Raw genomic sequence first — 27,901 nt, forward strand, 5'->3', positions numbered from 1 at the left:
AAACAGGTTTTTAATCACTTATCAAAATCTCCTGTAACATTATACTACAATTCATCACATGGGCCAACAACTGAGTTATTTAACCCAGCATGTAAAACAACACACGACAGATTTAAATAAAAAAAAAAATCTTTATTGCATCAAAGAACCTTTTGAACTAAAAAAAATAAATTGACTGTTGCTGAATGTTGTTTCTGAAATTGACCACCAGAGGGCAGCAACAGCTACCGCTTGTACAGCTCATCTACTCAAACACACCGCGACACACTTGAACATGATGGAATTTAATAGCACATGAAATATGACAAAACCCATAAAGTCAAATCTGCTGGCATTATAGAGTAAAGCATCTAATTACACAGTGATATAACTCATGTATCAATGGCCTGAGAAACGAGCATCGGTGCTCTCTGCTTCCTTCATTTCAACAGTGCAAATTATTCACCTGTACATACACTGAAAAAACTGACTTATCCCTTTTAACATCTTATACTGTGAAAAAAGAAATCCCTTTTGATGTTCTTAATATAATTTAATTAGGTGTTTGAAGTCGCTACCAACTGAAAAACTTCATAACACAACTTTGTCACTCTGGAGGAGCCAAGAACATGAGACTAAGCCATTATTGAGAGGTTCAGATCTGCAAGGCACTGTGACATCACAGAGCCAGATGAGAGCTTAGTTAACCCCTGCATTTACTGCACTTTGGAAGTGGGTAGCAACCTGCAGAATAGGAGGTTGGATTAAAGCCGAGTTCACCCACTAAAATCATCTGCTATCAACAAAGCTGTAAGACTTGATTATAAAGGAAACCTTTGTACTGCATCCCTGTTGCATTTTGGCCAAAAGATCATTAAGGCCTCAGGAAATTGTTTACTTAAAAAAAGAAAAAAATCCCAATATGTCTCCTTTAAAGCAAGAAAAATGACATAAATACACAGTATGTGTTATGCACTGTGGATGTAACAAAACATTTGTTAGAGTAGATATTCATGTATTTAACAGGTAACAAAACAAGGGAGCTACAACTGCAATATTAAAACTTTTTTTCTTTTACTATGAAAAAGTTCACACGAGTCTGTACAATCCCAATCTCTCTAACAAATATCCAGTCTACAAGAATAAACATGAGCATGTAGGCTACTTGATTTAAAAAAAATATGCACCACCGCTAGCACTCAGTTGTCGAGTGTTGTAATCTTCACTATCAAAATGTTTTCTCTTTTTGATATCTATTGTAATACAAATCACATTTGAAACACACACGTACAGACACAGTATTGAGTCGATCTACTGCAGTAAACCACAAACGGTATCATCTGGATTTAAGAAGAGAATTACTGGATCCTGACTGCCATCATGTAAAGCCATGGGACATCGGACTGCTCGTGCTCAGCAAAGGCCATGATACACTCTCCCTGGTAAGACTAAATGACTACAGATGTTTCTGTCATTAACAATGTAAGGGAGAATCATATTTATCTAATAACAGGATTCCAAAAACTACTTTCTACCACAGGACTCCACTGGCTCTAGCCTGGTCTCCTCCCACAGTCCAAGAACATGCATCATGTTCAGTGGTGACTAAATTGTCCCAAAGTGTGTGCGTCCATGGTTGTGCGTCGTCGTTGTTGGTCCTGTGACTGACTGGCAGCCCGTCCAGGATGTAGGTAGCCGTTTGCAAGATGACAGCTGGGACACTGAGTCCAGTCCAACAAAACCTGACCAGAATTAATTAAATGCCAAGTCATGCGCATAGAAGACAGATTGATGTTTTGTGCGTTTGTGTGTTGTCTGTAAAAGTTGCTGGACAGCTGGGTAAGATGTCCAAATATAGTACATAATATAATAAAACAAACCCACCAACTTCTTTGATATCTTTTTGGGGCTCAGAAATTAAAACATTTACAGTACAAGTACAAATTAGGAGAGTTTAATAGTTGTAAAGTATAACTTTGCTTTTCATGAGGAAGAAAATGCCTCCCCTAGTCGTCTTGACACACCAACTGTATAAGAGTGTCCCTGGTGTTGGTACAAAAAAACCTGCTAAATGCTAAGTTCAACAACGTGATGGTTCAATGAACATGAGCAAAATAAATGTACCAGTGAAAACACAGATATGGCTCGCCTTCTGCTCTTCACTACAAGATTCAGGTGCATCAATCAAAACAAGTCAATGGAATATTAAAATGCACCATGACATGCAACATTGTTCATTTGTAAAGATAATTTACCTGACATTGGAACACACACATGCAAAATATAAATAAAAGTACAGCATCACAATGGCTTCATGTATTCAGTCCGACACCAAAACAACTGAAGAGCAGTTGTGACAAAAATGTCCAGTAAAGGAAACACACTAGAGCCGTGGACAAATCATTAAACCACTGGGAGCAGCTGAAAACAGTCTCTTGGAAGGACGAATGCATGTCCATCCGTTTCCACGGTTCCCTGGAAGCATTTCAGTCACATCAGTGCTGACTAAGCATTTCAGTCACATCAGTGCTGACTCAGCACCGAAAAGTGCCGGGGCAGTGACAGGACAGTTTTTATTGGCTGGTTCATGAATATACAGCGATCTCTTCAGATATCACATGTTATCCCATATCAGTGGCCACAAGGGGAAGGCATCAAGAAAACAAGGCTTTTAAAGATATTGGAACATACTCAAGTATATGAGGGGGATGCGCTGTGGTTCCAATAGCAATCATTTCTTCTCGGGTTGGTGGCAGTGCAGGATTTAGCTGCAATTGCTCAGGTTCACTAGCTGCAACGGGCTAGTCAAACGCTCTGGTATTCAGAGAACACACAGGGCTCTTTTGAGGCCGTACATGCTTGGTGCCACTTAGCTACTTTCAGCTTGAGTCTCCTCCTCTTTAGCTGGAGAGTCCTGGCTCTTCTCAGGATCTTCCTCCTCTTCGCCTGATGGACAGACGGGGGAACAGAGAGGCAGTCAGTCAGTGTCATGAATGAGTCACTATACAGGAAGTTGGTGAGGCAATTAATGCTGGTAAAATCCAGCAAGTCGGCAGGAAAACCGAGTAGAGCCTATAATTATATAATAAACCTTCATAGCCAGTTATTCTCTTAAATATTAAAAATGTATTTTGTTTTTGTCTCACAGGCGTATAAAATAACTGTTTGTTATAACAATTTGAGTCTTAAAATAAAAATAAATGTAAGAAATTAAACATTTCTTGAATTTACTTTGACCTTTATCTTGGCAAACAGTATAAATAAACCCAGGATATTTCTTTTTTGTCAACTTAATTTAATTTGGTTAATATGAATCATAGATAGATAGGTGTTTTAAACAGGTAATGTCAATGTGATAGTAATAAACATTAAGCACAAAAGTAGTATTCTTGAAAGGCTGAGTCTTGGAAGAACAAAGTGGGCAGAGGACTTCCCATGTGACAAATGTGTGATCAATTTACTGAAAGGTTTAAAAACAATGCTCCTAAAAAGAAAAGGTTTGTGCATAATATCAAACAAACCTGGAAACATATGAAGGAATTTAAGCATGTAAAGTGAGAGAGCGCCACTCTAAGCTGTTAACCCGTCATCTCTGATCCCCAGACGGCATCACATGACAACCATCAATCATCAGTACATAATATAGCTACAACAATAAGGGATTACTTTGGGAAAACTCCATCCTGCACTACCCATGCCACTTAAACTATACTGGTTAACAAAAGAAGCCTCATGTTAACCTCATCTAGAGGCAGCACTGACGTCTCTGGGCTCCTGGGATGAGGAGTGAAAATATATATTGTTGCCAGATGACAGTGTTCAAGATTTTTGGCCTTTTAAGAAATGCACATCATGTGGTCTGAACCAAAGGCAAAATATCTAAAAAAACCAAAGGTGACGTAAGGAAAGGAGCTGAATCAGAGCCCTTGGTGAAAGTCTGACTGCACCAGTAATGCAGAAAAGTACAGCGAGATTTTTGAGGAAGACATCTTTTCCAAGGACACTTAAGCATCATTCAAGACGACAATGCAAAACCAAATTCCGCCCACATTACAAAAGGTGTGATGGAGGAATAAGAAGGTACAGATTCTTGAGTGGGTTGCCTGCAGCCCTTGACTCTCCCAATGTAACACCTGAGCAGGATTCTGCAGCAAAACGCACAAAAACCACCTTGTATAGTTTCACCCTAAGACACTTTCCCCCACTCGGGGTCCATACGGGTCACTTCCCTTCCTGTTTTAGATGTTTCCTTGCTCCGACACACCTGACTAATAACAGGTCATTAGCAGACTTGTGCAGACTTTGCTGAAAGCTGATGATGCTCCATTAATTTGGACCAGATGTGTTGGAGCAGGGAAACGTCTACATTGTGCAGGTCAGCGGCCACAGAGTGCTGGAACTGGGCAACGTTGCCCTAAGACGTGTTTGCGGTAACAACGGGACAATATAATATTTGAAAACCTTCAGAGATGGGCATCTTCAGCGTGGAGGGTTGCTAGAGGGAACAGCAACGTTACACAGTGGTATAGCAACAACGGAAAAACAGGATTCAGAATCTGGGAACAAATCCACACAAAAGCAGAATACACTTACCACAACCTCAAATGTACACACATGTACACACATGTACACAGAGGTGTCAAGTAACAAAGTACAAATACTTCGTTACCTTACTTAAGTAGAAATTTTGGTTATCTATACTTCACTGGAGTAATTATTTTTCAGACGACTTTTTACTTTTACTCCTTACATTTTCACACAATTATCTGTACTTTTTACTCCTTTACTCCTTAAAAACAGCCTTGTTACTCTATTTCATTTCGGCCTTTAAAAAAAAACTATCCAGTTAAATTGCTCCATCCGGATAGAGTGAATTTGGTTGTGGTTGTTTCAGATGTTCTTGTCCAGTTTTGTTCTTACATCCGTTCCCTCGGATTCCTGCAACTAAACTTGGATGTACATTCCAATAAAGGTTAGGATAAATGATAACATGCCTCTGAAGTTTGACTTTTTGCACCATTACAATACTTATAGGCAACTAGTCATCATATCTGCTGCTCTCTGAAACACATGTTAATGCTCAATAGTACACATATATGGTTCTTTAATATATTTGCATTATACTAAGATTCATTCATTTTCAATGGCTTTTGTCCTTAATGGCTTTTTTCCCCCTTACATTACTTTTACTTTTATACTTTAAGTAGTTTTGAAACCAGTACTTTTATACTTTTACTCGAGTAAAAAACTTGAGATGATACTTCAACTTCTACAGGAGTATTTTTAAACTCTAGTATCTATACTTCTACCTGAGTAATGAATGTGAATACTTTTGACACCTCTGCATGTACACACATGTACACACACACAGTCCCTCTTACTTCACAGAGAAGTCCATTCAACAGGAACTTCAGTGTTTGCACATGACACTTGTGGAAATTCCACACGGAAACATGACTGACCTTAAAATAAGCTGGACGAGCATGAACACTGTCCATCTGCAAAACGGTGCTCATGTGCAGAAAAGGAAATGTGTTTTATTTGATTGTGTCAGTTCTGGAATCACCATCAGATCACAATGGGGGGAAAAAAAACAACAAAACCACCCCCAAAAAAACACACCAACATCCATGATCCTGGAGGAGGTCCGTTTCAAAGAACTGAGGTACTTTAACATCTGTCTAATACTGTGAGAAGATTCAGGGAGACAGGATGAATCTTGGTGGTTTAAGGACGAGGCCAGAGACCAGTGTTGAATCTGTGTGACCTTTAACCCTCAGCAGGGCTGGACTGGGACAAAAAATCGGCCCGGGCATTTTGAGCCTAGACCGGCCCACCAGGTATTGATGGAAAGAAAATTAAGCCTATGAATGAAAACAAACGTTCTTGTGACACCGCTTGTACACTGTCTTGTTGGTGTGTATGTTCTTGTCTAATAAACCTAAACCTACACCATCCCCCCCAGTCCCGTTATAGATGTACTTAGTACTGTTTCTGAGTAGACCAGCAAACTTGTATGACAAGCCGTTTTAACATTTAATAGCTAGACTGGATATGTGTTGCAGATATCTGTAATTCAATTCTTCCTAGTCAAAAAGAACTTTCAGATATCTACAATGATATATTAACCCATTTTAAACAGGGGGAACGCATTCTGACAGCATGAAATACTGCTGTCAGAATGCGTTCCCCCTCTGTTTATCATGAAGGGATGCTCACACATCTTTCAAATTCATACTGCTGACTTCTTTCACCACCACAGATAAGTCCTGTGATTTTCAGGCTGATATCATCATATTTGACCATTTTAAACAGGGGGAATGCAGCGCTGCCTCTGTTTTTACTAACTAATGACCATGAATTGCCTAAACAGTGGGTTCTTCCAATATATGTACACAAAGTCTTTGCTGCGATGGCATCACTGTAGGTAAACATTTCTCCAAAAAGATTGATGTATTATTTCACCCACCCACTATTAATCACAGCATTATTAAAATTTAGTGACAATCAGGAATCCAAACACCACTGTCCCTGTCAAAAAAGCAACTTAAATTTGGAGTTGCTAATTTAGTTTTATAGAATATATAATATATTGAATATGAAATCATCATTGTTCAAATAGTATAAATAATAATATCAATAATAAGCCACGCGCTCTAATGTTGTGACTACTCCAGCCATAGCTACCTGGGAGACTTGCGAGGTCCTGTGCGGAATGGCCGGGGGGGGCCCTCGCGCGTGAGCGTAGCGAGCGCGCGTGCGAAATTTTTTGGGTTTTTCGGGTCGGATCGGGTGTCTATATGCGCAATTTTAACTCTCCAATTAGCAAAATACTGGATAACTTCCCCTGCCTCATCATCATTTGGCTTGCCTCGACGCGGGGCCCCACGGCTGCTTGAGACCCGGTTGGATCGGTGATTTTTGTAACAAATTTATCAAACAAGCCTTTCAGAGAGGCATTAAACTCTTCCATTTTCTTTAGTTTTTTTTCTTTTTTCATCCCCTGATGGAAATTTCCTGATTCTGTCTCGTTCTCTCGACATTGTGTGGCAGTTTGTTCCAACTCCACCCGTCTGGATCAGAGCACCTTATGTCTGCGCTTGGTCTGACGCAGTTGTACTGAACAACAGACACGCGCATCATTGCACATATATTTATTGATATGCACAGACTAGTACACATTTAGGTCTGTAATGGAACGTGACTGTTGATATTTATAAGGGAAAAAACGAAAAAAAAAAAAAATTGGAAAAAAAAAAAAAAAAAAAAAAACGGCCCATAGCGCGAGGCCCCTTGGGGCGCGAGGCCCCTTGGGGCGCGAGGCCCCTTGGGGCGCGAGGCCCCTTGGGGCGCGAGGCTTCAGCCCATAACCAATCTAACTCATCATAACCAATCGGCCAGTGGTACCAGTTGTTGTCAGGTAAAAAACAAATTAAAATGGGCCGATGGGCCTGCCTGGGCCAAAAAATAAATAAAAATCGGCCAGCCCAAAATCGGGCCGGCCGATGGTGATTTTGGGCCGGGCCGGCCCAAAAAAAAAAAAAAAAAAAAAAAAAAATTTTTTTTTTTTTTTTTTTTTTTTTTTTTTTTTGGGCTGGGCCGGCCCAAAATCACCATCGGCCCACCGGGCAAATGCCCGGTATGCCCGATGGCCAGTCCACCCCTGACCCTCAGGCCGCACCGCACAGAGATGCTGCAGACTGACCTTAAGAGACTCACGCCAGACGATCTGAAGATACGTCTGAACTGAAGCGGTTCTGTAAAGATGAATGGCCAACCAGTTCTTCCCATTGCTCAGGTCTGATGCAGAAATACCCAAAAGAGCATTCTGTTGGAAGTGACTTGGTGTTTTACAATCTATCACCAATGGATGTGTGTGCAACTGTCTGATATGTAACACTTTTTAGGAATTGCAAAGTGTAATAATTATCACTTATCACTTCTTACTATTGTGAATTATTCAGAAAAGGTACTGCTAACAGCTAACAGGTTTATCTGAGTCTCTCACCAGACTTGTTGATGTTGAGCTGTGCCAGACTCTGTGATAGGTCAGTGTCTCCCTGCGCTCCCGGGGATGCTGGGATATCGTGGATGGCATTCCTGCGGCCAGAACGTCGAGAAGCAATGAAGTCCTCCAGGGTCGCCTCCACATCCGTCATTGCGGACACACCTCAGCATACCATCGCCTTCCACACAAAAGCAGAATACACTTACCACAACCTCAAACATACTCTCTCACACACATTTATGAACACATTTATTGCATTCAAAGCAGGACTACTGTAATTTGGGGGGAAAAAAATAATAGCTGACTGTTTTAAGTAGCTTTGCACAACAGACATCATCATTTAGTGTTCACAAGAACATGGTACGACACCCACGCAACCTGGGTCCTCTTATTTTACAACCTAATCCATGATTAATCTATTTCAATCCCAATCAAGGGTACAAGAGACTCTGAAGTCACAAAGTAGATTATTTCTGAGCAGGAAATCCTGAGGAGCACAGGGAAAACAGAACAGAGGGTGATTTCAGTCCAGTTCATGACGGCAAACAAAAAGGCGCACTCAAAGAGGTAATTACGGCTCAGGGGAGGAGCGCACCATCACCTTACTCTGTAAGCATGGAGGAGATTGGGAGCGGCGCTCGGAGATTTAGGTTAAACCCCTCTGTTGACAATTCAGAGCTCTGCATCAGTTTGCCTGGATGAGTGTTGCCGAGCAATGAGCCTGTTCAGCTTTTTCATCATGTTTCCACTAATTCAAATGTGTCAATAGAAGAATTTTAACAGTTTATGTTTTCAATTCAATTTTATATACCTGCATGTAATCACATCTTCAACTTAGAGCTGCAGAGAGGTCGTGTAAATGGAAAAGTTACAAATCAAGACGTCAGCTCCTCGCATCCATTTGTTGCCATTTCCAGATCTGGACAAGCTGTGATGTACCACATCTATTTCTGGTGCTGCCTCTGTCACCATGTGAGCCCACTCCCTCTCAGCTGTCGTCCCCAGCACGGTGTCAGCACGGCCGGGACGCAGCAGATGCTGCCCAAGCACAACTCACAGATCAGACATAACCAAGCCTGAGATGCCGCAGAGAGCATTGTCACCCAAACAATGAGGTTAAAGATGACACCGCACTGGTGAGTTTCCAAACTACAACGAGGATCTGCATAACTAAGTTTTATTGGAGCAGAAAAAACATTAAAGCAGGGTAAACAGCTCCTCATTAATCTTCCAAATCTAAATAATTGAATAAATTTCTTTTTCAATATGGAACATAAACCTGGAACCAAATCTTGATTTATTATCATCGCTAATTTATCACATTTATTAAAGGAAATATTGTTTCTGTGCTTGAGTTTAAATTTGTGCATCTGAAATGACCACCAACTAAAAAAACTACAAAGTTACGTAACCTCGCCAATGAGTTTAGTGAAGCCCAAGATTGAAAATATACCGTATTTTCTGGACTATAAGACGCACCTGCATATAAGCCGCATCCACTCTATTTTTAAAAAAAATAATAAAAAAAAGATATACAAGCCGCACCTGCATACTACGGAGCCCCTAAAGGGACACAGATTTTTTTTTTTTTATGTAATGAGTTTTACGCCCGCGCCTGAAACCTTTACGCGTGCGCGTAAAACCTTTAAGTGAGCACGTAAAGTTGTTTAAGTGAGCACGTAGAATGTTTATACACTCACTAAAATGTTTCACGCGCTCTCGCAAAACTTATAAGTGAGCGCCTAAAAGTTATTCTACGTGAGCGCGAAAAAACAAGTACATGGGAGTATTGCTGGAACAGGAGACTAATCCAGTTGCTCCTGCTCTGTTTATGAATGGAAATGACATTACAGGATTTAGCTGAGCTATATTTTAACTGAGGACTTCATTATAAGGACATTACCACTTTGCTTGCAAGTAAACAACTTTACGTGCTCACTTAAAGGTTTTACGCGCGCGCGCGTAAAGGTTTCACGTGCGCGCGTACAACTAATTATAAAAAAAAAAAAAAAAAAATCCATGTCCCTTTAGGGGCTCCGTAGCATACAAGCCACATCCACTCTATTTAAAAAAAATATATATGCAAGCCGCAGATATTTATGTTGTTACATTAGATATTTACTACATGTACAGAACCATTTTGAACTGTCAATGATGTACATGTTTGTACCTAAATAGATCCTTTCCTAACAGTGTCTTTTAACACGGCAGGAACTTTGCTGATTAAAACGGGACAGAACCAAGAGAAAATAACCGGTATTTATTTATCTATTTATCTGTTTGAAATCTGCTTCTACCTACTTCTATCTGCTAGAGAAGAAGTGGCGTATTTTTCTTTGAATTTATTTTGTCTTAGTTTTGATTCTATTTCCGGTTAGAGCGCCCCGAGGAAGAAAAATCCACAGAATAGCAGCACCTTTGTATAAGCCGCATGGTTGAAAACGTATGAAAAAAGTAGCGGCTTATAGTCCAGAAAATACGGTACCTTTAAGTGACGCGTTCAGATTTACAACGGGGACATCACAGGCCCAGATCAGAGCAGAACTGTCCAACTTTATCTCCAACCAACATCACTTGCTGCACCAGCACGGCTGTAACTTTCATCTAAAAAGATGCAGTAACTGTATGAAGGGGGTGGAGTCGAGTTGAGCAGAGACTCCACCCTCTGAAAACAGCTGCTATGAAGAGAGCTGTAAAAACATGCATCTCTGTGGGACTCTAACCAAGGTACGATCATTAAGGAAGAGAAATCCTCCCAATTTATGAAAACAAACAAAAACCAGAACATCCTTGTCGTGCGTCTTATACACATCCTACGAACAATGATTGATCAGTTTATCCAATCTCACCCGTGAAGCAGAACACCAGCTCTTTATAAAAGTATCCTGTAGAAGTGGCTTTCCCATGCCGTCTGTTTTACATCCAGTGGGCAGGTGTAAAGCTTAGCTTGACAGTCCACAACTACAGCCTGTCTGGACTCCAGACAGACTCTGAGTCAGAGGATCCACCGCCTTCTCCTTCTCCTTCACCGACTCGGCTGTTGCGTCTTTGCTGTCATTTAGTGAGTGGAACAGCCAGACAGGGAATTAGCAGTGATGAGGGGAGTACAGCAATGAAACCCGCACAAACCTGTGCCAAAGTTATTTCTGGCCATATGAGCGTAACTAGCACTCGTGTCCAACACTTTGTTTTGCTCTCATGCTCACTCACACTCCATGTTGTCATACAGGAGTAGAAACTTGTGGTTTTCATTTGTAGCTCTTTTCCAACTTTTTCTTCGGTGGGGTAAAGAAGTGTTTATCCTGTACTTTTAAGACTTTCATAGTACATGCAGTACTGTGCACAAGTACTCCTAGTGGGTTGGTTTTTTTAACCAAAGTTTTCTGTCTTTCAAGAAAGATACAAATCGTAAAATGGCCAATAATACCCCAACTGATTAGGCTGATCAATCAGCTTGCCCCTTAATGGCCAATTTTTAAAATACTTATCCCCTACCTTAGAAAAACCCATATCAGTCAACCTCTGAACAATATGTAGCCTACACAAAATAAAACCTCAACATTCAGACATAAGTCATTGGGAGGAACACAATCCTTTATTTGACCTCTCTAACATCCATGCACAGATTTAACTCTTTTTGATCCACTGTAATATGTCAACAACAGATAATATTTAGTAACTTCAGTAGAAAAACATCGGAAAATTGAGAAAAAAATTACAAAAGCGAAACATCTTGCGATTCATATCCTCCATTAAACACTCATGTCGATTATTTTTTTTATGATTCAAAGTATTTTGAAAGAGCGTCCAGTAGATTAAGTAGACACAAGTGTTTCCAATCATTTTAATTGGGATTCAATTCTATAAAGGTTTAAGAAAGCCAGCATCTTGTATCCCCATCTTAATACGGACTGGAAAATAAATAGGCTATAGATGTGATCATAGTAAATGTATTTACTATGTGTACATCATGAGTTACATCCTCCAAAAATTACAGCTGGTTTAGTGGAGGCGCTGCAGCGTTACGTTGTGCACGTTATTTGGGCTCCTAAATAATTCAACATTTTCTCCATAATAACCTAATTACTCATCGTAGATACGCGATCTGAGCGTTGCACAAAAACAACACCCCCCAACCTGATTTCACAGATACGTCGACGCCTCTCTCTGATGACAAAGACCTCCCAGAGAGCTGGGTCAGTGCATACAAACACAGCATGGAATTAACCTTATAAATGCAGTTAGGAAGTGTGCACACCCTCGACCTCCTGCAGCTCATCACCGTGGTCACACATATACCTGTTTGGGCCAAATATGGGCAGAATATGCGCAGAGGTCGGTCACATCAGCTGGAATCTCGCTACTCCACTACAGTATTCCCCATTGGCCTCGTCAAAGAGGATTTAAGACGCAAGAGCAAAAGGAATTCTGCTTCCGGTGTTGCTTTTCAGAATAAAATGCCATTTCCGTGAAATCTGTGATTTTTTTTTATTTTTTTTATATATCTTGTATATATACAAAGGGCACATTTATTTATATATATATATATATATATATATATATATATATATATATATATATATATATATATATATATATATATATATATATATATATAACATATATATATATATAACATATATATATAAATATATATATAAATAAATGTGCCCTTTGTGTGTTTGTGTTTGAGTGATAGCAGTTATCGCAGAGAGGGCAGCTTGTGTAAGAACAGTGATTTCATTGTCAGGAAAGGCAGGCTTAGCAGCTGTCTCGTGAATGCTCCATTCAGATGACACATGTTCTCATTCTGGCAAACTGAACTTCCAAGTGCTTGCTCTAAGCTGTGAGGATTTCAGCTGACAAAGACAGCACGAAAGGACACTGGTTTCGTTGTTTAGGAATTATAATGGAGGTATTTCCCATATCAGGTCCAACCTGATGGAAAATAGTGGTGAGAGGTCGTGGGCATTTCACAGATTTTTGTGAGATCAGGTTGATCAGGTCTGTCACCACTTAAGTTTGAAATGTTTTAATGACCCCTAAGTCAGAGATAGAGTTAAAGAGAGACAGGGAGATGGATTGTATACTTATTCAGCAGGTCATTTCTAGTTTTCATAATGACTGGTTATATGATGTTATTGTTTCCTTACAAACGCCACTCAAGAGTACTGTGCTTAACAATTGAGTAATAATGTAATCCATATTAAATATCTGCCATCAACCAAATATGACTGATTTTGGTGAAATTGAGTAATCATTTTGTTGCTCTCATCAATCAACATCCCACCCACTTTCTAAAATAAAATGAACTGCTCTAATGCCATATTTGGGAAGGATAATGGGGGAAATCACAATGAAGCTTGCCTCCCACTTCCCACTCTCTGTCCATTAACCGTGCAGTAACAACCAATGAAATACTCTAATGTTAACACATTACAGGGCCATAAGACAGGAGGGATGCCGTTGGCAGCCAAAGATGAGTCAAACCAAGATAGTTCCATGCCATTCGAACCATTAGAGGAGGAAGCAGACAAATTATCAAAAAACTACGGAGCCCGGGCTCCATAAAAAACAAAAACAAACCTATCTAAAATAATTTAAAAATAAAATAAATCGAGTATTCCAGGTAAATTTTTTTTTTTCAAATTCTCTTTTTATTATGGTTTTTATGGTTCACATGTGCCTCATCTTGACAATTCACAATTGGCATACATTCGTCTAAAAAATTACAGTTGAGTCACATAGTAGTATATCTTAGATTATACACATAATACAAAGATGAAAAGGTCCTTCCACCATATTAAAAGAAATAAAAACGAAATAAGAACTAAAGTCCCTAGAACAGGGATGCTGGGCTTCAACGTTATGCTACTACTAAACTTTTACAAAAGGTGTAAAAAGACAAAGCAAAACAAAAGGGGAGAGAGGGACATAAAACCAAGCTTTAGCATTAGATAAAAGATGGTTGTTCCGGTGTGACATACATAATCCATCTATCCCATCTAATCAAAAACACTCCATGTTGTTGCAATCTTATGGACAAGGTAATTCTTTCCAGGTAAATTCTTAAAAGAATATAACAAAGTAATCAATAATAAAAACATGATAAAAATATCTATATATACATTTGCATCTAGAGCCAAAAGTATTCCTTTGGGGTATTTACCCAGCTAATTGCAACATAATAAAGAAACATCAACTATTTTTAGATATAGGCTTACTGCTGGCCAAGAGAGTCATTGCATTAGCTTGGAAAGAGGTGGATAGACCAAGAATGGGTGGGTTTTCCGAAGCCGGAAGTGCGCTGAGGGGAACCCTCTTGTTCCTCCTGGTAACAACAAGGGCAGCATCAGACAAGGATCACCTAATGATGGAAGAATTTGAAGGTAAACCAAACTGCTATCCTCTTGCTTATTATTTGCTATTTCGTGGCAAACCTGAACCTACAATCTTTCCGTTTGTATCCTCCAAAATAAACTTCAAGGTTTTTATTGCGTCTTTTGTTTAGCGGGCCTTTATTGTCCCAGTGTGTTGTGTTGTAGAGACGGAGCTACATGTAGCTGCTGTGATGGGTGTGATTCTGTTACTACTCATCTAACCCACAACCGCAGGGCTCAGCACAAATACACCTAGCGTTTTTGAATCTGTACCGTTTTAGATGATTGTTTTGTCGTCGCTATGGTTGGATACTCTGTGTGCAGCATGTGATTGAGTGATTGTTGTAATAGTAAAGAGCCGGTGATGCGGTGCAGCTTTACCGGGGGGGAAGAAACCATAAACATTATCATTTTATCAGGAAGTTGAATGTAAGATGTGGTTAATTGCTGTTGTTTTTTACATTTTAAACTACTTTCTGTGGTGTCCCCGCAGATGGCGATGCTCCCCCCTCGGTGGACCGGTGTCAGTGCAACACCTGCCAGAGGTGGTTCCTCCCCAAGACTCTGGTAAGTGATTTCCAATATTCGATACAAGTTTGTTTGAGAAGACATTCGGTGCGTCCGAAATGCCATACTAAACAGTATATACTCAAAAAGTATACTTTAGTTCGGCAAACCTTTGAGTAAATATCAGTAGTATGCATTAATTGGGACGTACTACTCAGAGACGTTGGGAGGAGTTGTTACCATGGTAACAACTCCTGTCACAGCAGCAGTAGCAGCACCGCTCCGCTATTTCCCGTTTATTCTGGCCGAAACAAGATGACATTATATAATATTATTATATACGAATATTATAATATTAATATTATATAATAATATTATTATACTTAATATTATACTTATGACATATACGTATCACTTAGCAACCAAACGCTGCTGCATTGCATTGTGGGAAGTTTCTGCTTGGCTAGTGTCCATCAATCCACACTTTCATTTCTCCAGAATAAGTATGGGTAGTACATACTATTGAGTACGTTCTAATGTTTCGGATGCACTGAAAAATCTCACATGCTGTTTTTGCATACTCATTAGGGTGTAAGTATGGGATTTCGGACGCAGCCATTATGTTGATTAGTTTGGCCTTAGAACAAGAATATTTTGGGGTGTGTCATGTGCTTATAAGTGTTTAGGTTGCCAGGACAACAGCTTTATCCACAACCTTTCTCAGCCAGTGGGCTTTCAGCTTTTTGTGTTCAACAGCAGAAACCAACACTACTACTAAGTTATTTTTTATTATTTTTTTCTAGAATATGTTTAAGGTTGAAGATTTAAAAAGCAAAACCATGGAAATACTGTTTTACTGCACAATACTGTCTCACTTTCACGTCTTAAAGTACAGTAGATGATAATATCAGTTGCATAAGAGACATTTTGTTTTGAAGAAGACAAAAAAAAAGAATTGGTTGAGACTTTATAAGGTGTCTTTCTATGTGATTAAATAGCTCACAACACTTTGTGCTTGTGCTGCTGTTGTATTAGGACTTTTAAATCATGAATTGCTTTATGTGCATTGATAAAGACAATTATGGATTTTTAAAAGCATAATATGGACATTTGTCACATTCACAATTTTTTGTAGACGTAGTATCTAGATGGAAGTAACTCCCACGAACCTCTTTCATACTGCAGATTGTGCAGTTGTCTGCATATGACATACTGTGTACTGCATTGGCAACATTGGTACATACCGGGTACTAGTAACATATTATGCACTTCTGAAAATGGCTGTAGAAGTCCGAGATGGTGACCAGCCAATTTCAGAGCCCAGAGAAACTGAGGGGGATTTACCTTTTGTTTTTTCTTTTTAAATTATTATTTTCTAAAACATCTTTTTCTCTTCGAACAGGAGAAGCATGCTAAAATTTGCCAAAAGTCAGCTGTTAAAAGGAGGAGGGTTTTTGATTCCAGCAGACAGAGAGCTGAGGGAACAGACATCTCCACACTGAAACCCATCAAACCAAAGGTAAGGCTTCAGCTTACCAGAGTTGGAAATACAAGAAAACAAACATAAAAAAACCAACCCTTTTTAATTTCCAAAAACGCTCAGTGCCGTTACTTACAGAAATAAGTTTATATATGTGTATATACTCTATATAGAAAGTGTTTATACACCTAATGTTTTGAACAATGCTAGATCTAAATATCCCATATCATAAGCCGAGAGGTCGTAGAGTTCACAGAGATCTCGGAGCAGTGAGCGTGCATGTTTGTAGATGTCTTATGCAGGTCATGTGAACATTTGAGAAGGGAACCAACTGTTTGATTGTTCTCAGCGTTTTTAACTTTACTGTGGTGAACAAAAACACAGACGATTCTTTGATTTGTATTCTTTTCACCTTTATTCAACCAGCCAAGAACATTAAGAACTGATTTTCTTGTACAATGTTGTCCTGGCCTGGTGTTTCGTGTGGGGCGTACAGTGTTATGTGTTGACAGTTTATTTTGATATGTAAACCATTTTCAATTGTATTTCAGTCACAAAGTTCAGCTGGCTGTGGGAAAGTAAGTTGATTTGTTGTTGTCTGATTTTTTTTTTTTGGGGGGCCTTTTTTTTTCTTTTTCTTTTTCCTTATTCATGATTTCTAGTGGTTTAAATCATCTGTAGAGACCAAGGAGGCCTTTGTCTGTTCTTGGCTTTATAAATACATAATTCCTTGTTTTAAAAACTTAGATTAGAATGAAATTATTTCATATCATACCTGTGGTATTAATATAATTTGAAAAATCACTGGCTTTATCTGGTTCTGCCTATATTCTTGAACTGACCGCTTTCAACTACATATTTTTATGCCCTTGACTGTCTTAACACTAATCTTTTCTGACTGTGCTGCTGCAGTCCCTTTGAACATGGCCTAGAAACTGATCACTCAAACAACTTGCCTTAAAACCAGCATGCCCGAGGTTACTCCTGGCTTTCTGTCGTGTCCTGCGGTCTGTCCGGAGGTCACTATCCAATGACCATGTCTGTTGCCTGGCAGTTGATATGATATTGAAACAAAAAAGAAAGATAAAAATCCATTTGCATGTCCTCTGCTGTCTGTTCTTCAACTAACAGTTATACACTTTTGTGATTTTTGAATTTATAGACTTATGATGAATATTCTTTAAAATCATCTCCCGGGAATATGGTAGAAATTAAGAAAAACTGGTTCGTGTTTTGTGAACGTGAAGACTATAACGGTATGGGAGGAAGTAGGACGTTTACTGCATCATCATGTTGCCACAGAGGCAGCGTAGATGGCGCTCAGTGAGCTATTTCTGCCTGTAGTCATCCACTTAAGGGAAAACTCTGGTTGTTACTGTGGAATGTCCATGTTTTTCTTTCTTTTCTTCTTCTTCGGTCACAAGGAGGCATGAACGTTGCATTCAGTCAGATGAGGAATTTCCATGCTGATAATTGGCAGTCTAACCATTAGTTTGAAACATTGTAAAATAATCTGGCTTTCAGGGATTCAGGGGGCGTAGTAGTATTTTCTTATTACACATTGATTTAGTTACTAACTAACTTAAATGGACCTTGTGAACTATTCCTCTACTTTGTGATGTTGTCCTACCAGGCTGAGCCCCCGAAAAAGCCGTCTAACTGGCGCAAGAAACATGAGGACTTCATCGCCACCATTCGGGCCGCCAAGAACATCACTCAGGTCATGAAGGACGGGGGACCCTTACCCCCACCACCTCCTCCTACTTATGACCCAGGTAGAAACCAGTTGTAGTGTAAGTTCAAGCAAGGAACGGACACATAACAGAAAGAAAACTGTCTGAAAGTGGAAAGCAGTAACAGTGAAAATTTGGTGAAATTGGTCACTCACTTATTGTGTTTTAACTTTTTAGAAGAAAAAAAAAATAAAATCATATGATCAGACAGCTATAACTATCGATTTGCAAGATTTATGTTACAAGTTTACTAAAGGTCATGGGGTAATGTCCCTCGTGTTTCGTAGATTACGTCCAGTGCCCTTACTGTGATCGGAGGTTCAATCAGGGTGCAGCTGACCGACACATCAAGTTCTGCCAGGAGCAGGCTGCTCGCATGCCTAACAAAGGCAAATTAGGAGACACCAAGAAGTCCCCTGGTCGCACACAGGTACAGACATGCACACCAACGATAGCATGCAGACTATCAGTGTTTTTGTTGCAAAGTAAGCAGGGATATTCAAAGACCTGGTTTACTAATGTTTTAATTGTGAATGACTATCCTGCCACACTTGCTCAAATACTGACGCTTTTAATTACCACTTTTTAATGGTTTTATCTATACCTGGAGGAGCAGGAGCATGAAATTGTAAACTCATGAAATCTAGGGATTGAGAGAATATGGCAGGAGGTAAAGTTTAAAAAAAGCCTTCCAATTGTTAATACTGGGGAATTTAGAGGATACATTTTTCTCTCTCTCTCATACATATATATATATATGTGTATATATATATATATATATATATATATATATATATATATATATATACACACACACAAACCTATGATATTTATATACCTATGATTAGGGCTGCACGATTAATCGTTAAAAAAATCGCGATCTCGATTCATGCTTGAACGCAATCTCATTTCCAAATGACAACGATTTAAAAAAAAAAAAAAAAAAAAAAAAAAAAAAATTTAAAGATGGCTGCATAAAAAAAGGACTAGGCCTATGTTCTAGGTTGTCGTAGTCCTGTCATGGTCAACTATCATGTTGTCATGTTTGTTATATTTTGTTAATGATTGTGGATTACATTTGGAGAAACATCTACCTTTCTCATCACCTGACACATATTGCACATAAATATTGTTTAAATTGTTATTGTTAAAATTATTTAAAGACAAGAGAGATGTTTATTGTTTTTATGTTCAATGTCAGCTGTTACAGCAAAAAGCAGCCAGAGGAATAATTTGTTGCCTCAGAACTACAGGATCTGTTACAAGTCCCCTTTCTGAAAGGGTGTTCAACTCAGGGAGGAACAAATATTGTTAAATTGTTATTATTGTTTATTGTTATTATATTTTTGTTCAGCTGTTGTAAAGTTAAAGTAATAAGTGCAATAAATTTTATATTGGAAAAAAATTGTGAGAGAATCGTGATCTCAATTCTAAGCAAAAAAATCGTGATTCTCATTTTGTCCAGAATCGTGCAGCCCTGCCTATGATATTTTCCTAAACTGAACCAAAGTGAGGCAAAAAATGGGAAAACTAAGTCTGCAGACTTTAAGACAGTATTGACCTGTGATTGTCTACATACCTAGATTACCTATATATCCACAATGATCTGCTTCCTGCATGGATTTGGATGCCTGACCTCTCTTTTTGACATTTTCTTCAGAAATTATTATAGTAATCCTAATAACAGTAACACTAGTATAGTATTTAGTACTGTTTGAAGCTTTTGCCGGGACTTCCCTGGTGCTGGGGCCATTTCAAAGAACTAGGTCAGATACACATCTCTTCTGATGTTGAACAACTGTTTTCCCCTTGAAAATAATGTCTTAGATATTTCCAGCTTCTCCAAACGCTGCCCAGTATTTACGAACGCTGCTACAAACAGGACTTATACTTTATATCCTGGAGCCATAAATGTCAGTGGATAATACTAAAAAACCCAGCAATATTTACTGATGACAGTCCAAACACTGTTTTTAAATTCAGTTGAAGACATCTGCTGTGGGCGCCGCTATCTTTAGTACATCAGAGAGCGTTCAGAGACACTTTGGTTCCAAATGGTGGACAGTTGGCTATTTATGAACACTGCTACAAAGAGAATTTATCCCTGCTATTTGAGAAGGATCCAAAAACACAAGTGGGTGATACTGAAACCCCCAACAATGTCTATTATTGAAGGTGCAAACACCATTTTTAAAGTCACTTTTATTGATCCCACTTCTGCAACCTTTCAAACGTACTGACTGTCGTCTGCTGATTTTAAGTCATTACTTTAACTGCTGCTTCATTTTGTAAATGTGTCATTGTTTTTGTATATTGTTAATATAGTGGTCTTTTGGCTCTTTTCACCATCAAAATAGTTTTGTGTCTGTGTTTTTGACTGCAAGGCAAGGTAAATGCCTCCTACATTGGCCTCTGCTGATTGACTTTGGTGTCAATTATCTGTTAATTCCTCTACTAACTCGACAGAAATATACCTTGACAATTATGGCCACATTACTTTGTTTTGTGGCAATAATCCCACCCCTCACCCCTTGACTTACCTGGTTCTTGCATCTGAAAGAGCAAAGTTTTGGTGACAGTGTAGCAGGAGTTTTCCTGGTTCTGAACTGGTCCTTTTCTCACTCTTTTTCAGCAATTTAAAAGTAAACAAAAAAAAAACCCAACAACACAAGTGTTGTTTTTTTTTTTTTTTTGTGAAGCGCTTGCTTCAAATTAATTTGGTGGACAAGGCCGGATGGTGAACAAAAAAGACTAAACTGAGAGGATGGCACTGCAGAGCAGGGCTGGCACTGATTGGTGATAGACCTTTTTTTTCTCAGAATATGTGAAGAAGCAATAAACCTGTTAGTGTTACTAATGCTTCCTGAGAGTAATGACATTATCAATGTATATTATCATTTTTTAATCCATAATTATTTACATGACCAGAGTAATATACCACAACTCCAGCAGTAAGAGGAACCCACATAATGTAAGTGATTTAGCATGGGAAGTCAGTCCACCTATAACTTGAGTTTGTCTTTGTGCGCAGCTAACGTGACGTTATTGAATGATGGTATTTAAGCAGTCAACTTTCACCAGAGCCAGAGAAAGTCCCAAAGTCACATGACAAGACAGAGGCAGCTGCTGTCAGTGTCCGGACAGCTCATGCTGCGGTCGGTCTCGTCAGGCTGCTCGGGCGGGGAACCGCTACTCTGACACACAAGCCCTGACGTGCTAAAGGCTTCACCCACATGCACAATTCAGTTCAGTTCAATGAGCTCCTGCACCAAGCTGGTACCAGATCGATGCCCTTGTAGAATCTTATCTCTAAACCTTTGAAGCTAATCCTCAAATCTGTTACTTTCTGGGGTTATATCTGCTAAAGGGGATTTAATTTATCCACTTTCACTTTTATGCCAGCTTATTTTCTTTATGTGGGGACCAAACGCTGAATACTTTTATGCTAAGCTGGCAGATATCAAAAGTTAAGTTCAAGATTCACTGTGTATTCTTGGAAAATATTTTTTAAACAGTTTTTTTAATTGGCCAAATTCAGAATGACATTTTTGTAGTTCATCTATTATGTCATGAGTAGTTCTTTACAACCACAAGCAGCCAAAGGCATGTTTGAATGAACCACATGACACAATACTTAAAGGGCTTCATTTTATTTTAAATGTGGCCAAGAGGGGGTGCTATTTGTACAGTTTACTTGTTGGTTTGTTTTAACACAAGTTGATCTAATAGTCGTTCATTTGAATAGATATTGTTTTCTGCTCAAGTGATTTTTCTTTTTTAAACCATGTGTCATTGGATCAGATGTTATTGCAGCTATTTAGAGGTTTTCCTCTTACAATTATTTCATCAAAATAGGCGTTGCAGACTCTGACCTTTTAAGCCGGGCATACACTGTGCAATTATCGTCTCGTTTTGAGCCGATTTTCCAATCGTGCAACTATTTTTTGGATCGGGCCCGATTTCGACCCAATCGTTGATCGTGCCTTGTGCAGTATACGTGGGGTAACGACGAGAGATTAACACCTCACGACGAGCTCCCGATCACGAATCGTGTGCTCGCAAGAAAATCAAACGTGTTTGAAATCCTGGTCGTGCTACGACCCTGCTACAACCTCATCCTTTCGCAGAGAGCATGCACATTCTCTGATGTCACGTCAAAAACTATTATTTGTAGTTTAAAGTGTTGCAAATTCACATTACAAATCATGTTTTAATAGCAGAAAAAAAGACCGCATTTCCCACGTCTGCCCAGCCAATTCCTTGTCCAATCACAGCGTTGTTTAATCTTTTTTCATTTATCGCCACACAGAACGGCACAAATTGCTAAAGGCTGATTTATGGATCCGCGTTACACCAACGCAGCATACGGTGCGCGTCGCCGCGTACCCTACGCCGTAGGCTCTGCGTTGGTGTAACGCGGATCCATAAATCAGCCTTTAGTGTGCGCTCTGTGCGCTGTTCTGAACTTCTCTGTGCTCATTTTGCTGGGACTCCGGGTCCCTCCGCTGAGACACAACTTTTGCGGTATGCGTTCATTGTTGTGTCTAAAAATGATGCGCAGTACCCACCCAATCAGAAACGGTACAGATATTTTGTGATTTTTTTTTTTTTTTTTATATATATATATAAAAAAAATTTAATTATAAAAAAATAGAGGATGCCCATAACCTTTGATTGGGTGGGCAGGACGCACGTTTGGGTGGACACAGCTCACCCCGGCCCCAAACCCGGCCTCGAGTTCCAGTACACAGAGGTCCAACGGGAAGATTATGATCGTATAGTGTGAGCATCCGAGCATCGGGTCGTACAGTGTGAGACCATAAATCGTGGGCTGTGAACTTTTGAACTCCGCGATCTAGTCGTGCAGTGTGAGATCAAACGATTTAAAATATCGCACAGTGTATGCCCAGCTTTAGTTTGAGTGTATTCAAATAAAAATGGAAGGAAGAGTGTCATAATTATGTTTCTTTATCATGTAGTTCTTTCAAGAGGCTAAAAAGGGCCACTGGTCAGGACTCAAACCTGGACATCCTGCATGACGACTGAAGCTTCTGTAAATGGGGCACCTGCTTATTCTGTTCCGCTACACTGTGCCCCAAAGAGAGAAGTTTTCAATGAAATCTGGACAGCCAGAGAAGATATCAGTGGTATAGTACTCTGGGGTCCTTTCTATGATATAAACAACTATTCGCTATGGGGGGAAAACCCTTCATGTTGAATAGGAAGGCCTCATTAGATGTCAGTCAAACCAGTTCTGCTCTTTGGGAAAGACATGCAACAGTAAAGAGAAATAATGGAGCAGCTCCTGAAGCATACAACACATCATCAGTAAAACATCGGAGGCAGCGCGACGGCACATGCATGCTTGGCTTCCGATATCACATTTCTCACTAGTGTTAACTGATAGTGGCGCCATTTACAAAGCCAGTTTTTTTTTGTAGTGCATTTATTCCACCTCACTGCTCTGTGTGAAATGCATGAAGGCGCAGCAGCGGAACTTTTCATTCCTTCTCTGTGCAGGTTTCAGAGGTAGTAACAGCCACAAAACAAGGGGGGAGATGACTTCTGTGTGATGCATGGTTTTGCAGTTTCCTTGACCTTGATTACTGGGTTTCTCAGCAGTCTGACCTGCTGATGTGAATGCAAATGTAAAAGTTCAAATTGGGTTTTACTGGATATACTAACTGCATATAAAGGCTGCAAACCTGTGACATCCATGTCAGAGGTGTGGAATCATGACATCATATTTTTGCTGCTCTTGCTCTCTGTTTTCAGTACAAGCCTCTTGTTAAGAAGGCCAGTTCTTCTCCTGCGTCAGCAATCCCGCCGGCCACTTCTCGTTTACCACAAAGATCAGCCTTCGGACCGCCCAGTGGTAAGACCTCTGTGTTGATCAGCTTTCACACGTTCACGTGTTCACTCTAACAGTTGTTTGCAACCGCAGTAGGTTTCCAAGTTGTGCTTAAGTTTTTTAGATATGGACAGGGATTTATTTAACATTTCTCTTGTTCTGGTTTCTCTTACTAGGAATTCCTTCGAGTAAGGCATCTTCAGCAGGTTCAGTCAGGAGTAATCCATCCGGCCTCACGAGCCCGCCATCAGGGTGAATGCACTCACAGATGTGTTTACGCTGCTGCTGAACGAGCCCAGACTTGTCAGCATCGCTTTGATACTGATGATTATCATTATTGCCATTTACAGTTTTGATACACTTGTAGTCATGTCTAATGAAATATTTCTCACTTTAGTCATTCCTTTTGCATGTACTTGGAGATTAAATGATTTTTGTTGTGTCTTCAGTCAAAATCAGAAATGTTTGAACTGATATAAAGTCAGACTGGTAATAGATAAATTACAGTCATAAAGATTATTATTATTATTCATTTTTCACTTTCATTTTTTGACAGCCCCTCAAAAGATATTACGCCTGCATTTCTCCAGACAGGACCATTTAATCACAATGACTCAGCAGTGAAAGATGAATTTCAACTTTACGACTTTACTTTGTTCCAAGAAAGATTTCTTTTCTTTTTCTTTTTTCTTTTTTTTTATAATTTCATCTCAGTTATTTTATCTCAGAGTAATACTAACCTTAAAATATGTTGATTTAAGCGAATGGCTGAAGTTGTACTCTGATGACCTTATAACCATAACAAAACAGTATAAATGTAGCTGCTACAGGCCAGTAAAGTGCATGTTTCAAATTTGAGATCTGATCTGTTTACAAACCACACAATCAAGAGTACCGTAGTTTTCCTTTGACCCATCTTTGACTCTGCTCTCTCCTTTTTTCCTCTGCTCTCTCTGTCAGCGTGGGAAATAAGGCTCGAGCTGCTCCCTCTGGCTATAGCTCTGCGAGGAACTTACAGTCTGGAGTAGGACCCAACAGGAAGAAACCTGACTCCTACATATCGAGGTAAATATGCTTGCAAAGACATTTCCACAGTCTTGCATCTGTACTCTGCCCTCTAGTGGTTTTATAGAGTATTGCATAAAGCTCTTTTACGATACGAGTTTTTATTTGTCATTTCCTCTGGCAACATTTACTTAATGTTGGACTTGCAAATTTATAATTTCAATGTAATCAGATCTGATTTTCATTTCCATCTCAGACTTCCTTTATAGTAGTGTCACAAGTTAAGACTTTCTTTTGTTCTTATCGAATATTATATGTGTGCATAGGTAGGATTATATCTAGTTTATCAGCGCTTAGGTGATAACGATAGCCTGTAGAGGAAGAAGAAATACCTCTTAATCAAATTAACGCCCTATGCATATTACACGCGTGTAAATGTAGGATCGTGTGTAATTATATCCAAATATACTTCTTAACTTACTTCTTTTTCATCTTTGTCAAATTCTCAGGACTGACACCGATGGTGGAAATGAAGTCGGCAATGGTGGAATGAAGAGTAAATTCTGTCACGCCTGTGGGACCAAGTACCCTGTTGAATCTGCAAAATTCTGCTGCGAGTGTGGAGTTAGGAGGATGTGTATCTGATGGAGGTCAAAACACGGATAAAACAAAGGATAATAGGGACACACCGGCACTCAAGTTAGCAACAGAGAGTTGCACCAAAGCTAATAATTTTAAAGAAAAAAAGCCTAATTTTCGCCTGTACTTTCACCCACAGGTCTAATTTCCTGACCATTAAGTCAAGTAATCAGCACAGAAGGGTTTGATGCCATGTGTACACAAACGTAACAACTATAGCCGACATCACTGATGCAAATGAACATTACTTCCATACATATTAGTAGCTGGACTAAGTAGTTGATAACAAGAAAAAGCAAATCTATTTTCTTCAAACTGATTAGGAAGTAGGGACTAAGGATGGATGAAGACTTATAGAGGAGGCTCAGTATTGGGATATCTGGGCTTTTGGTGCAAGTTTAGAGGATGGTAGAAGAGAGGCAAGGAAGCATAGATGCACACTGAAAAGAAAGTGTCTGATATTTCAACAAGGACGTAGAGTGTCACTCAGAAAATATTTAAGACTGTCCTAGTATTTCAGTCCCAGTCAACCTGGGTCTGAAATGCTTTCACGGTCCCGTTATTCCTGGACAGAGTCTGAGGTGCAATATAAGTGACTACTGAAGAAAGCAACAAGCTTTTCTACAGAAAATGAGTTCTTGTTTTAATCTCATTACCTTTTTTTTTTTTAACAGGGACCAGTTCTGAAACTAGCTTTTAAAGACCAGTTACTTAGAAAACAACTCCTGTTGTAGTTGATGCTACAGTATATAAATGAAATTGAACTGAATTGATTTTCTCATAATTTAATTGTAGACAAATGTAGTGTTTACTTTATCCGTTCTATTTCCTTTTGTTTTTTACATTCAGATTAGTTATTTATTTTTCTTATTCCATTTCATTTTCACGGAATAATAAGTGACTGCATATTTTCTTCAATCCTCGACAGGATTAAAGTAATGCTTTTATTTGGAATTGTTACAAACCCAAACAATGCATAGATGAGTTGTAATAGTTTTCCTTGTCTGTGTTTCTCTGGAGTCTGTATTCAGTGTAAAATGAACTACAGTCAGACCCCTGTCTGGTATTGTTGATCTCTCTTTATCTCATGTTTCGTATGAGGGTGGGACAGTAAAACGAGACATTCTTTGCTGAGGTCATGTTATCAATATTTCCCAAGATTCTAATTATTTCAAAAGTAAGAATTGTCTTGAAGCAAACCATTATCAGTTGACAAAAATGTATTAGAACCGACTGGAGAGGTGTGTGTATTCCTGTACTGATTTCAATGGTTCTTAACCTGGATATGGTTTTGGAGTTAAAGCCATGTATATCCACCATCAATAAAGTTCCATAGTGGCACCACCCTGGTGGCAGCCTGTTACAGCACTTGCTCTCATCTTTTGTCTTTATTTGTGTTTTACTGAGATTTTCTGCCATTTAAATATGTTTCTACACTGTTTGGATACTGTTCTACAGATAGGGACTTTGGCTGGTAATTCTCTAACCATTACAAGGACATGACAAGAAAGTATGTACGACATGTTGGGACAGCAGGTTTTTTTTTTCCCCTTTGTGATTGGACTTTCCTGAAGTGCTTGGAATACGGCTCTAAGTCCAGATCCTTGAGAACTAGATGTTATGGATGTAGAGCAGCAGTTCACTTAATCCTTACAAATTAAATGGAAAAGCTTGACAAGGACATGGCGGGAATACTGGGAATGCAGTATTAGTTACAGGTGCATATTCTGGACCCGGGACACCTCTGTGCAGATTTCAGAAAAGAGTAGTGAGAGTGAACGAGGAGTGTCACTGCCCCCAAGATATTCATCTGTCAAGTGTGTTTCCATCAGTGTTACGTAACAGAAGAGTGCGGCTGTGTTACTTGCCAACGCTGCACGTGACGCCAAGTACTTAATTGTTGCAGGCTACAAACAACACCCCGGTGGATTCATGGCAGTTTCAAGAATGCCTCTCATTAATACACTTCCAGCTTTTCCAGTTTGTCATCTAATTTTTTTTTTTATTTGTGTTTGTTTTTTTTTACCCTCAATAGTTTATTCTAAAATGCAACAATACCGTTTTGCTTTTGGCGTTAATAAACTATTCTTTCTCTGAATGTTATGATGACTTCAGAGACCCTTTTTTTTGAGTATTTGTGCTTAATGCTCGAAATAAATCTATAATATAACACCACACCGTAGCAAGTTCCTCAAAGTAAAAATACACATTTTATTTCTTTTTAGATATAAATATACTTTGAATGCACAGCATTATATACAATACTACTTGCTTTATCTGCTTAAAAAATACATTTTATTGACAAAAATTGGATGATGA

The 27,901-nt window shown here is 39.1% G+C and overlaps 2 protein-coding genes across 4 annotated transcripts; one reads left to right on the forward strand and one right to left on the reverse strand.

Annotated features, from left to right (window-relative positions):
* Positions 1-114: 114 nt before the first annotated feature.
* Positions 115-12,406, reverse strand: pkia (cAMP-dependent protein kinase inhibitor alpha). Of its 2 annotated transcripts, none has more exons than XM_061712959.1 (3): positions 12,287-12,406; positions 7,988-8,165; positions 115-2,925 (listed from the first exon to the last, which is right to left on the reverse strand). In XM_061712959.1, the coding sequence occupies exons 2-3, from the start codon at positions 8,136-8,138 to the stop codon at positions 2,849-2,851; spliced, it is 228 nt and encodes a 75-aa protein (XP_061568943.1). In that variant the 5' UTR covers positions 8,139-8,165; positions 12,287-12,406; the 3' UTR covers positions 115-2,848. The 2 variants fall into 2 exon arrangements, with proteins under 2 accessions (XP_061568943.1, XP_061568942.1); XM_061712958.1 differs by lacking the exon at positions 12,287-12,406 and adding an exon at positions 10,837-11,039.
* Positions 12,407-14,316: 1,910 nt separating this feature from the next.
* On the forward strand, positions 14,317-26,944 carry zc2hc1a (zinc finger, C2HC-type containing 1A). 2 transcript variants are annotated; one of them, XM_061713610.1, is made up of 10 exons: positions 14,317-14,376; positions 14,861-14,934; positions 16,277-16,393; positions 16,906-16,932; positions 17,988-18,129; positions 18,375-18,517; positions 23,863-23,962; positions 24,115-24,190; positions 24,899-25,003; positions 25,453-26,944. In XM_061713610.1, exons 1-10 carry the CDS (start codon positions 14,358-14,360, stop codon positions 25,586-25,588), a joined length of 939 nt encoding a protein of 312 aa, XP_061569594.1. In that variant the 5' UTR covers positions 14,317-14,357; the 3' UTR covers positions 25,589-26,944. The 2 variants fall into 2 exon arrangements, with proteins under 2 accessions (XP_061569594.1, XP_061569595.1); XM_061713611.1 differs by lacking the exon at positions 16,906-16,932.
* Positions 26,945-27,901: the final 957 nt, after the last annotated feature.

Source organism: Cololabis saira, chromosome 22, assembly GCF_033807715.1.
Source record: "Cololabis saira isolate AMF1-May2022 chromosome 22, fColSai1.1, whole genome shotgun sequence".
In the NCBI taxonomy this organism is placed as follows: Eukaryota; Metazoa; Chordata; class Actinopteri; order Beloniformes; family Belonidae; genus Cololabis; species Cololabis saira.